The 13533-nt window shown below is 45.3% G+C and overlaps 1 protein-coding gene across 1 annotated transcript in view; it reads left to right on the forward strand.

Moving 5' to 3' along the window:
* JCAD (junctional cadherin 5 associated) overlaps window positions 1-13533 on the forward strand; it is a 189400-nt gene that overhangs the window by 83387 nt on the left and 92480 nt on the right. The window contains exon 2 of the mRNA XM_073629847.1: window positions 11559-11920. Within this exon, the coding sequence (XP_073485948.1) occupies window positions 11622-11920 (299 nt within the window). The 5' untranslated portion in view covers window positions 11559-11621. The remainder of the gene's footprint in view (window positions 1-11558; window positions 11921-13533) is intronic.

Raw genomic sequence — 13533 nt, forward strand, 5'->3', positions numbered from 1 at the left:
ACGCAGCCCGGCAGGTTAGGAAAGGGGAGCGAGTGAGCATCCCCCTCTTCTGGACCATACCAAGCCACATGCCCTCAACATGGGGGGGGTTGGTGCTTTGGGGTGCACCTTGTCCCCATGTTGATGAGGACAAGGGCCTCTTCCCGACAACCCTGGCCGTTGGTTGTCAGGATCTGCGGGCGGGGGACTTATTGGAATCTGGGGGCCCCAGATTCCAATAAGTTCCCCGCCCGCAGATCCTCATCTGGGGAAAAAAGTGTCAATAAAAAAAACACACTACACAGGTTTTTAAAGTAATTTATTAGGCAGCTCCGGGGGTCTCTTCTGACTTCAGGGTTCTCTTCCGACTTCTCCGTGCTCTCCGGTGTCTTCTGCCAGGCTCCTCCGCTATCTTCTGCTCTTTTGCCCGCTCTTTTGCTAGCGGTTGCCCGGTCTTCTCCGTTGTCTTCTTCCCTCTTCTCTTCTTCCGATGTTGACTCAACGTTCTCTCCCGCTGTAATGCCGTGTGCGCCGTTCGCAATGACTTATATACTTATATAGGCATGGGGCGGGGTCACCGGGGGATGTCATCTGGTGCCCCCGCCCCTTATGACGTCACAGTCCCGGGGCGTGGGGGTTCCCCTTAAGCTCCATACCAGACTGAAGGGTCTGGTTTCGTCCTGGGGGGGAACCTCACCCATTTTTTTTTTTTTAATTTTCGCTGGGTTCCCCCTCAAGATTCAGCACACAAGTCGTACTGCAAGTCGGATCCTCTTGATACGACTTCTGGTGCGACCTCTATTCAAATCAATGAGCTCCCATAGGGACAGAAACGCCGGACGAGGCTTAGCACAGCGTTAAGCCCTGTTAAATCGTGTTTAACACCTTTTGCCGGCGGCTGACGTTTTTACAGCTCTAGAGCTGGAGCCTCAGAACGCACTGGTCCTGGGGTTTTTTTGCAGCTTAAAAAATGGCTATGCCATTTACAGCTCAAAAACGCCATGGTGGGCATGAGGCCATCGGCTAACATGGAGAGGTGTTTTTAAGCTGCAAAAAACGCTCAAAAAGCGGCTGTAAAAGTCCGTGGGCATGAGGCCTAACTCTTGGCCAAAATTTATAAAGGAAATTACAGATTTGCAGAATCTTATAACCGAAATGAAGAAAAATGCATTTTTTTTTACAAAATATTTGGTCTTTTTTCATTTATAGCACAAAAAATAAAAAAATAAAAAACTGTGGTGATTAAATACCACCAAGAGAAAGGTCTATTTGTGTGAAAAAAGGACAAAAATCTCATATGGGTACAATGTTGCATGACTGAGAAATTGTCATTTAAAATGTGAGAGCTGAAAATTGGCCTGGTTAGAAAGGGGGTGAAAGTGCCCAGTGGACAAGTGGTTAATTAGACTACAAACACAAATGTTACTCCTTCCACCCCCTCCAACCTAACACCTAAACCAAGGTTAAAGTAGAATAGGCAATAGTCATTTTTTAAATTTTGGATAGAGTAATGGAGGGTTATAACCCATGTAAGTTGTTTTTTTTGTTTTTGTTTTGCTGTGTCCCATTGGGGAGATTTACCCATAGCCAAAAACATGAAAACGCTTTAGTTATACTTTAAAGTGGGTAATATCTATTGGCTGCGCTAGGCTCTGTTCAGCTGCACAGCAATGTACAGCCATAGTAGCCATTAGGGGTGCGCATCTTCACTGGCCTCACGATTCGATTCGATTACGATTATCAGGTCCACGATTAACGATGCATCACGATTACTGCGCGCGGTTTTCATCCAAAAAATTTAAGTAGTCAGAAGAACTCCATTTTTTTAATTTTATCTGTTCTTAAAAAAAAGACAACACTCCTTGCATGTAGCAAAGTGTAAACAGTGCAGACAACTTAAAGAGGAGCTCCAGACTGCCCCCAAATGACTACAGGAGATGATCAGAGACTGCAGACATGCTACAGGAGATGGTCAGAGACTGCGGACATGCTACAGGAGATGGTCAGAGACTGCGGACATGCTACAGGAGATGGTCAGAGACTGCGGACATGCTACAGGAGATGATCAGAGACTGCGGACATGCTACAGGAGATGATCAGAGACTGCGGACATGCTACAGGAGATGGTCAGAGACTGCGGACATGCTACAGGAGATGGTCAGAGACTGCGGACATGCTACAGGAGATGGTCAGAGACTGGGGACATGGCACAGGAGATGGTCACAGACTGGGGACATGGCACAGGAGATGGTCACAGACTGGGGACATGGCACAGGAGATGGTCACAGACTGGGGACATGGCACAGGAGATGGTCACAGACTGGGGACATGGCACAGGAGATGGTCACAGACTGGGGACATGGCACAGGAGATGGTCACAGACTGGGGACATGGCACAGGAGATGTCACAGACTGGGGACATGGCACAGGAGATGGTCACAGACTGGGGACATGGCACAGGAGATGGTCACAGACTGGGGACATGGCACAGGAGATGGTCACAGACTGGGGACATGGCACAGGAGATGGTCACAGACTGGGGACATGGCACAGGAGATGGTCACAGACTGGGGACATGGCACAGGAGATGGTCACAGACTGGGGACATGGCACAGGAGATGGTCACAGACTGGGGACATGGCACAGGAGTTGGTCACAGACTGGGGACATGGCACAGGAGATGGTCACAGACTGGGGACATGGCACAGGAGATGGTCACAGACTGGGCACATGGTACAGAAGATGGTCACAGACTGGGGACAATAATGCAGAGTTGTGGTGTGATGAATGCACATAGAAGACAATTGTATGATATGGACTTGTGTCACAGCGCCCCCCCTCCCCCTCTGTACTTACATGCTGCTCCGCCGGTGCTGGTGGCAACCTGTAATGAGCAGGGCGATCTGCCTGCTCACCATCTCCCCCCGATCTCCACTCCAGCCGCCGGTGTTCCGTCGGTTGTCACATCTTTCCTGAGCAGGGAATTCTCCCGGGAGAGCGCTCCGTACGTAAAGCTTTTACTAGTGTGTGTATTTTCCGCTCATGTGACTCTCGGCCGCGCCTCCCTCCTCTCACGTCTCTCCTGATGTCAGCCCCGCCCGCCTCTCTTCTGACCTGATAGCTCCAGTCAGTGGGCGGGGCTGAAATCAGGGGACTCAGAGGAGGGAGGCGCGGCCGAGAGTCACATGAGCGGAAAATACACACACTAGTAACAGCTTTCCGTACGGAGCGCTCTCCCGGGAGAGGGCGGGGCCAGACATCGATTTTTCAGGTCGCATGCATCGATGCCGCATCGGGGACACCCGAATCGCGATGCATCGATGCTGCGATTAATTTCAGCAGCCCTAGTAGCCATAGGAGGGCAACAAAAGCTGCAGTCAAAGGACAGGATCCATGTTCAGGTATCCCCACTATCTGGCTGGCTTTGCTTGAATATAGCCTTTGACTGCAGATACTTAAAGTGCTACTAAACCCAGGACCCTGCATTCACTATATTTGATCTCCCACAGCACACAAAACATGGAAATGCAATTATTTTTAGTAAATATAACTCGCTAAATACCTGTTCTCATGAGCAGTATATAGCAGTCTTATGACTTCTATCAGTGCCTGGTTAAAGCTTGTTGGAGGAGTTTTCATTCTCTCCTGATTGTCCTATGAGACTGCAGGACCCCTCTGTCTGCCCTGAGCTGATCACATGCACTCTGCCAAGAAAAAAAAACCTCTCTAGCAATACACACCGAAGTGAGCATGTGCAGCTTGGCTCCAAGGCTCTGACAAGGAGAAGGTTTGGGGACTGTGGAAGAAGAGGAGGATCAGAGAAGACAGGATCAAACATTAACCCCTTAGGTTCCACAGTGAATAGAACAAGCATTATTTACTGCATATACAGACTGATTTCACTATTGTGTGTTTAGTAAGACTTGAATACACCCCTGCCCCCCCCCCCCCCCCAATACCCTGTCTGCCTCTATGTGTACATACCCCATAGATGTGCTTGGTTCCCAGTAGCTGGTTCTTTTGGAAGGTAATCGTCGGTGATAGGATGGAGGAATGGTCCAACATAAGTATGCATGTGCCATACCTAGCCAATCCCAGTTGAAACTAAAAATCACTCTAGTAAGCACAGTTATTTCAATGATTGCACTGGCTTCAGGGTCCCCTGCTGAGTGGCTGCCCTGCTGCTTATTGAACAGCATTGCTCAGCATGGGCGCCCTTCAAAGAACGCTTTGCATTTTCTTTGCAAGAGCAAGTCTGCTGGAAGGACTTTCCTAATCGTTACTAAAATTCTCCATTGGTGTTGAGTAGGTCTATGACTGACTTCCTCCCTACCACCGCATTTCACTCTTTTGCAGTCCCCTGCAAACTGCAATTTTGGATGAGGCTGAAGATGAGGATGTCTGTACTCTCTTTATCATGGGAAAAGAGAAAATATCATGGGTGCAATCTGGTCTGCTTCCACGTGACTAACTTATTAAGTTAAGTTTAAAGTGGATGTAAACCCAATGTCATCCTTTCTAAATACTCACAGCAAGGGGGAGGATTTGACAAAGTTTTTCTCTGTCAAGTTTTATCTCACTGAACAATAAAAGAGGATTGCTCAGAGCTGGATTGACTCTTTGTAGCAAGACTGGGATCAAATGATAAGAAATCTTATACTCTACATTATGACATAAAAAAAATAAATAAAAAAAAAAAATTCGGGTTTACATCCACTTTAAGTTGTGGTGGGGGTGAGGAGGACTGTGTTTCCTTGTGTGGTGGATATTTTCTATGCAGATGCTGTATTCCTAGGCTGCTCTCTAATATAGAGGATCCATATCTATGTCCTTGTAGAAAAGAGCTGAATACCAATAAGAGAAAGATTACTGTCCAGATAGATTTTATTCATCATGTGTGTACAATAAAATATCCAATGAGTATTGGGGTTTTAAAGCTCCCATGATGGCTTACATGTATGCAAATTGAGTACAGTCTGGAGAGTAACTGATATAATTCAGAGGAGAAAGATTTTGGTCCTTCAGGCTGGGTTCACACAGAACATGCAGCGGCTCACAGCAGGAGTCCGGTGTGTCTCCATTTATTGTTTCAGGTCCGATTTCAGCCTGAATTTTGGGCTAAATTTGGACCTGAAATGGACCAAAAGACGCACAGGACTCCCGTGCAATTCACACCGGAGCTGCGGAGATATGTGAACCGGCTCCATAGAGAACTGGTCACAATCTCCTGCTATGTGAATTGGATGCGGAGAAACCCACATCCAATTCTCATAAGTGTGAACCCAGTCTGAAAGCCTCTTCCCAGTCTTCATAGAGCAGTGTTACCAAGGAGTGAAAAGAATTTGCAGGACCAAAACCTCTGAACCATCAAAACCCCTTTGCTGTTTTATTGAACAAATTGACACCAACGATGAGCCACTAATCCTCCCACTGATACCAATGATGGGACACTATTCCTACCAATGTCACCAACTGTGGGGCACTATTCCCCCCACTGACACCAATTCCCCTCACTAACACCAACAATGAGGCACTATTTCTCCTACTGACACCAATGACAGGACAATTTCTACACCCGATGGCCACAGTCCGGCCACCTCAAGTCCAAAGGACAGTAAGCTGGCCCCTTGTTTAGAAAGTTTGGAGACCCCTGTTGTAAACAAGATTATGATTTTTTTTTTTTTTTTGAGTGGGGCATACTAGCATACTAAAGTCAAAGAACTGTGTTTTTTGTTTTTTTTTTAGGCAGTATAACTCCTGATTCATCTTGCAGACCAGACCCCTCCTTTCCCCTTTAATGTAACCCTGTGTGACATCCTGACCTTTTGCCCTGGCATTCTCCTACTTAGAAAGATAATTTATTATGACACAGCAATCTATCATCCAATCAGCTTCAATCTTCACCCTGCCTTCATCCCATATTTCTAATTACAGGAATTCTTTGACAACACACCGAGTGCAGCCTGTAACACCAGTGGAATAGATATAGCTTATAATGTTTTTATGTTTTATTTTATTTTTATGTTTTGGTCACATAGCATTGCTGTCACATATAACTAATAAATGTAGTGTATTATTATGTCACGCATATTTAATGTTTGTTATTGCAGTATTTACCCTAAAGCAAAAGTTTTGCCTAAATACATTTTTTTTCTCTGCGGTTTTAGTTACATTATTTACCTACTTACCTGTAATGAAGTATGTAGGATTATGTGCAGACTGCTCGATTCTGTAGAAATCTTCACTGCCCTGCCCTCTTCTATGCAGATCGTCACTGCCCTGTCCTCTTCTGTACAGATCTTCAATGCCCTGTCCTCTTCTGTACAGATCTTCACTGCCCTGTCCTCTTCTGTACAGATCTTCACTGCCCTGTCCTCTTCTGTACAGATCGTCACTGCCCTGTCCTCTTCTGTACAGATCTTCACTGCCCTGTCCTCTTCTGTACAGATCTTCAATGCCCTGTCCTCTTCTGTACAGATCTTCACTGCCCTGTCCTCTTCTGTACAGATCTTCACTGCCCTGTCCTCTTCTGTACAGATCGTCACTGCCCTGTCCTCTTCTGTACAGATCTTCACTGCCCTGTCCTCTTCTGTACAGATCGTCACTGCCCTGTCCTCTTCTGTACAGATCGTCACTGCCCTGTCCTCTTCTGTACAGATTATCACTGCCCTGTCCTCTTCTGTACAGATCTTCACTGCCCTGTCCTCATCTGTACAGATCTTCAATGCCCTGTCCTCTTCTGTACAGATCTTCACTGCCCTGTCCTCTTCTGTACAGATCGTCACTGCCCTGTCCTCTTCTGTACAGATCGTCACTGCCCTGTCCTCATCTGTACAGATCTTCACTGCCCTGTCCTCTTCTGTACAGATCTTCACTGCCCTGTCCTCTTCTGTACAGATCGTCACTGCCCTGTCCTCTTCTGTAAAGATCGTCACTGCCCTGTCCTCTTCTGTACAGATCTTCACTGCCCTGTCCTCTTCCTGCTGCTGAACTTCTGGAAATGTGGTAGTTAACAGCCTGTAAGTTTATCTATGAATAGAGGAGAATCTGATCAGCAACTTTATTGCTGTCCGTGTGCCCATTAGGGAGATTCACCCCCTCTATTTGTCCTGTTTACCATTATCATTGAAATTGAGAGTAAAAGAAAATCCTATATTTTGGGTTGTCCCCAGAAAAGTAATATAGGGGAAATCTTCCAGTTTGGACGACACTAATCTCTTCTCTCTCACTTCTTGGCTATGGGACAGGAAGTGAAGGTAAATATCCCCAATGTGACAAAGATGGCAAAAAAAGCCTACAGGGGTTATAAGCCTCCCTCACTCTATCCTAAATGAAAAAAAAAAAGGTTTTGCCTATAGTTATACTTATAGTGTTACTAAAACCACAACAGTATAATAAGTGTGTATATGCAGTAATATACTCACTTTGGAACCTAAGGGGTTAATCCTCTGCATTGTGTAAAAGAGCTGTTTGACCCTGACTTCTCTGACCCCCCCTCCCCCCCCCATTCTTCCACATTCCCCAGTCCATCTGCTGATAGTACAGAGCCTTGAGGGCACATGCTCAGTTTGGTTTGTACTGCTAGAGCACAGGGCCAATCAGCATTGTCCAGACAGAGAGTCAGGGGTCCTGCAGCCTCATAGGAAAATCAGAGGAGAATGAAAACTCCTCCTACAAGCTTTAACCAGACACTGATAGAAGTCACAAGACTACTATATACTGCTGATGAGAAAAGGTATTTAGCACTTTATATTTACTAAAATAGATGCATTTCCATGTTCTGTGTACTGTGGGAGACCAGATATAGTGAATGCAGGGTCCTGGGTTTAGTAACACTTTAATGCCACAATCCAGTCTTGCAATTAAGGCTTGTGAAAAACTGCAAATACCAATAGACATAAACTCAAATATATCATATAACATCTAACATGTTTATGTTGTTCTTAAAAGTTTTAAAAACTACAGCTTTTAATAAAGGAGATCTGAAAAGATAGAATTCTATAAAGCGCATTTTTTTTTTTACAGAAGAGGCATGAAAATGCTCTTCTGCCAAAACGGTGCTTCTTCTTGCTTTAGGAGTTTTTATTTAGCATACACTGCCGGAAATGCAGCCTTTTTTCTCAATGGAGTCAGGATGTTCTCTGATTGGATGAGGCGTAGACATTAACCGCCTTACCTCTTTACCTTGTCTAACCAGAGAACTTGTTGCATTCATTAAGAATATTTAAAGGATGATCTGAATTGAGCCTGTGCTGATCAAGCGACCCCCTGTGGTTACTATACAGCAGGGCAGCCACTCTGCATGATACCCAGAAGACAATGAGGATTACTGTAGTAGCAGTGGCTACTACATTGATTCTCTGCTTCCCCAGGGATTGGCTAGGTACGAAATATGCATACTCATACTGCCTGCCAATTGGAGAGGGCCTATGCAGAGAAACCACTGCTTCTACAAGGTACTGGCAGGGGACAGGCTTTTCTACTGTAAAGAAAATAAAAAGTAAGACTGCAAACCTTTTGCTTTAATGCACCTGGAATGTATTTAACTTATTCAAACTGAAAGTACATTTGAGCTTTAGGCCCCATTCACACTTGGCATAGCAGGAATTTGCATTCCCACTCGGGATTTTGTGTGAGCGACAATGTGACACAATTACACATGTCACGCAAAGGGCAGCTGTTCACTTCAATGGGCTGCCCTATGCACATTTGTCACCCAAATGTAGCTCAAGCTCCTTTCTGGGTGACAAGTTTCACATGATTTTGTAAAGTTTGCGACAATTGCGGCAAAGTAGAAACGCGTTTGGGGTGCCATTTAGAATAAATGGCATCCGAACGCACGTTGCATGTTTTACACTGATTGCCACGCAATTTGGAATCACGGGCAGAATCACAGCAATACCGCCTGTGATTCCAAAACATCAGATATGAATGGGGCCTTAAGAAAGCATTCATACGTGCCTTGGTTTGTACAGTGTGAAGGAGCAGTATGTGTATATGGCTGGAGCTGCGTGCGGGCAGCCTGTCACTCTAAGGGGTTGCAGTGGCTGTAGTGACAGAGCTGCAAGTCCTACTTTGACAGCCATACACCATACAGTGGCGAGTCCACAGCCCTAAACAGCAGACGGTGGGCGTTCAGGGCCCTGCACCTGCCCCTTGTCAAATTAGGACATGCAAGTGTGTCTGGCTGCATCCCCATAAAGTAACATAGGCATGCCTGCATGCAGCCGTATATACAACCGCTCATTAACGCTGTACGTGCCACAGCACCCATGTAGATGAGCCCTAAGGGCTCGCTCACACCTTAAGTGCATGAAAACGTGGAAAAACATGCAGATTTCACTTGCACAGACACGAGTTTCACATCAGTTTCATACACGCTTCAGTGAGACGTTGACATCGGCTTTCATGCGCGTCATATTCCCATCGCACACCATCTTGGAATACACGCCTGACGAAGGAGTCCTGCGTGGCTCCGAAACGTTGCACCACACCGTTTTGTGATGTGATCTTTCTTGGATAAAAAAATGTTTGGATGAATTTGATGATCCATGGTGTGCTGGCGAATATCTACATATCATAGAAGTTATGTGCTCTGTTCACAATACAGTGTCGATGTCGCATTCGTTTTTTTTTTCCTCGCAGAACACTGCACACACGTTGCAGATTCCTGTGCAGGGAAATCGGCACATGACACCGTGTTGTGGTGTGAACAGGGCACATAGAGAACAATCTTCTTTTTGTGCTCTTGCAGAATGCGTTTAGAAAAGCCGACATCTCTGCACCATGGTGTGAATGAGCCCTAACTCTGGTCTATGGTCAGCTTTGGTCTCACTGTGATACCTAAGCTCGAGTCCACCATATGTAACTCTTGTGTCACGTCATCCTTTTATTGAGTATTTTAGACAGACACTATATTGTCGAAAGTATTTGGGACGCCTGCCTTTACACACACATGAACTTTAATGGTATCTCAGTCTTAGTCCGTAGGGTTCAATATGGAGTTGGCCCACCCTTTGCAGCTATAACAGCTTCAACTCTTCTGGGAAGGCTGTCCACAAGGTTTAGGAGTGTGTCTATGGGAATGTTTGACCATTCTTCCAGAAGTGCATTTGTGAGGTCAGGCACTGATGTTGGATGAGAAGGCCTGGCTCGCAGTCTGAGCTCTAATTCTTCCCAAAGGTGTTGAGGTCAGTTTCTCCACTCCAAACTCGCTTATCCATGTCTTTATGGACCTTGCTTTGTGCACTGGTCCAAATCATTTGGTGAAGGGGGGATTATGGTGTGGGGTTTTTTTTCAGGGTTGGGCTTGGCCCCTAAGTTCCAGTAAAGGGAACTTTTAAAGTGATTGTAAAGGTAAAAATAAAAAAATAACAAACATATCATACTTACCTCCACTGTGCAGCTCGTTTTGCACAGAGTGGCCCCAAACCCGCTCTTCTGGGTTCCCTCGGTGGCTCTCGCGTCTCCTCCCCACATCTGCTAACCCCCTCGGAGAAGCGCTTCCCAGAAGGGGTTACCTTGCGGGCGCAGTCCCGAGTTCAGCATTCGGCGTCCATAGAGGCCGAATGCAGAACTCGGCCCCGCCCCCCCAGCGATCGCATCATTTGGTTTGATTGACAGCAGTGGGAGCCAATGGCTTCCTTGCTATCAATCTATCCAATCAAGAGCCGAGAACCCTGGGCAGAGAGAGAGAGCGCGTCCCCGTGGGTCAAGTTCGAGGGTTCAGGTAAGTAAAAGGGGGGTGGCTGGGAGGCCGGTTACTGACAGGTGTTTTTTCACCTTTCTGCATAGGATGCAGTAAGGTGAAAAAACACAAAGGTTTACAACCCATTTAAGGCATTCAGCATACCAAGACATTTTGGACCATTTCATGCTCCCAACTTTGTGGGAACAGTTTGGGGATGGCCCCTTCCTGTTCCAACATGACTGCACTCCAGTTCACAATTCAAGGTCCATAAAGACATGGATGAGCGCATTTGGGGTGGAGGAACTTGACTGACTTGCACAGAGTCCTGACTTCAACCCAATAGAACACCTTTGGGATGAATTCGAGCACAGACTACGAGCCAGGCCTTCTCGTCCAACATCAGTGCCTGACCTCACAAATGCGCTTTTGGAAGAATGGTCTAACTTTCCCATAGACACACTCCTAAACCTTGTGAACAGCCTTCCCAGAAGAGTTGAAGCTGTTATAGCGGCAAAGGGTGGGCCAACTCAATATTGAACCCTACGGGACTAAGACTAGTTCAAGTTCATGTGCGTGTAAAGGCAGGCGTCCCAATACTTTTGACAATATAGTGTATACCATTTTCTTAAACTCTTCCCGGTTTTAAGGCACCTTCTAAAATAAGCAGAGTCAGCAGCCTAATCTCATCCCTGCTGCGGCTGTACATACAGGCCCTTTCTTGGCTAGGACCTCACATTAGTCATCAAAGCATCTGCATATAATTTACCATTAGGTAACTTAAAGTCTGTCATGAAAAAAAAAAAAAAAGAAAAGTTTGCAGAGTGCTGGATTCTTAAACCAGCATGTAACACGTGCTGAGTGATATTTATTTTACTCTTCTTCCTTTCAGTGATGAAAGACCCTTTGAAAGTAAGGTTTGCCCCGGCATAGCAGTTCCTCCAGGAAACACAGCATGTTCAGCGTGGAGGACCTCCTAGTTTCTCATGGGTATAAAGTGTCCAAGAGCGCGCTCGCCTCATATCAGCACAGGACTGACGGCTACCAACACCAAGCAGCAGACAGCAGGGCTGGCAATGGGATATTAAATGGTTTTCAGCCTGACTCAGAGCTTGTTGCTGCAAACCCCACACAGACCAAGGGCCTCTTCGGTGACCACGAAAAAAATTGTGTGAACAAGAGAAGACAGATCTCTGCCGCAGGCTATCCCAGGAGCAATCAGTCCTCGGACTCATGTCATACATCGGAAGTGGGGTATGTGCCTAACCTACATTTCCCATCGCATGGTAAAACAATGCGCCACTGTGCAGCCCTCCTCTTGTGTTAGCAATTTTTGTCATTTTTTTTTTTTTTCATGCTAACTCTCCATTTACAGAGGCTACTATATTTAGCAAAGGCTATCTCGTGATGGTACGCGTTAAACGATCGGAAAGGAGTGCATCCCTGGAAGTGAATCCGCTCATTTGTAGGCGGCAGATTCATTCCAGGGTGCTTAGGGTATAGATGATTCTGTGAAATAAATAACTAAAACAAGGCGGCAGAATATTTCCGTAATCATTTATTTTTTTTGTAGTGACTTTTTATTAATGTCTGTGAAATTTCGGTTCTTAGGTGCCGGGTGTGCCTGATGAGCAGTGGTGTATTTTGGTTTTGTGCTGCCCTAGGCAGGCCTAAAATCGGGCGCCCCCCCCCCATCTAAATTGGTCCCATCCCAGACGCTTTAAAATTGCGCACGCCCGTGCAATTTTACTATCCGTAGACAAGGCTTTAAAAGCCTTTACAGGTTACTACTTTAGATTTACTGAGGAGGTCTGGTGCTACAATTACTGTCCATGATCTGACGTTCGCGGTGATACCTCACATGTTTGCATGTGTTCGGGAGCGACACGCGCTTTTGTCTTTGCGTGCAAGCACCGGAGAACGGGACACTTTAATTTTTTTAATTTTTTTTTTTTTAAATTATTTTTTTAATTAGTTTTTATATATTTTTTTGAACTATTAATTTATTTTATTTTTTTTTAATCACTTTTACTACTGTTACAAGGAATATAAACATCCTTGTGACGGTAATAGTCATGTGACAGGTACTCTTCATGGAGAGATCTAGGGTCTAAAAGACCCCAAATCCCTTCTCTGCACTTAAAAGCATTCAAAACACCAAGATCGGGGGTTTCTGAATGCTTTAAATTTGTAAAAACTGGCACTGATGGTTTCCAAGTAAACTGGAAGTGATGTCATCGCGTCCGGTTACTGTTACGAACAGTCAATCAAAGCTAATCAGTGCGATTTGCACCTCCGATTGCAAGTTGCATTGCAATCAAAAATAAGTAGTGCAGGAACCTTTTTCAAAGTTGCTGCAACTTGAATGGTAGCAGTTTGAACAGTTCTATTTTTGGCATTGGGGTGCAACTTGTCATGCGATTTGGAACTGTAACACATCACATGACAGATTGCACTGATGTGGTAACATTTGTGAAGCAAATGTTACCAGTTTTAGATATGGTGGCTGCATTAGTTTTCTTTTTTAAGCTTGCTTTCTTTTATTTTCACCTGGTGATCCAACCAGTAAGTCTGCTGTTTTTCAGATCCAGATGTAGTAGTTAGAGCGTTGAGAAAATCATTTAAACAGACAGTGGCGCTTACAATGAGTAGCTTTTATTTATTTCTGTAAAACCTTTAATTCAAAAGAAAAAAAACTGTTACTGTAACTGTTTTATAAAATGTTATCTAAATCTGCTAGTACATCTAACACTCCCCTCCCCCAAGACTGACAATGGTGATGTCTGCTGTGCTCCTTTATCCAGAGTAGCGGCACTCAAATACAGGAGAGTTACTGGCCAGATCACTAGGGGAAAACAGTGAAAAGC

The sequence above is a fragment of the Aquarana catesbeiana genome, linkage group LG05, assembly GCF_042186555.1.
Source record: "Aquarana catesbeiana isolate 2022-GZ linkage group LG05, ASM4218655v1, whole genome shotgun sequence".
NCBI lineage: Eukaryota > Metazoa > Chordata > Amphibia > Anura > Ranidae > Aquarana > Aquarana catesbeiana.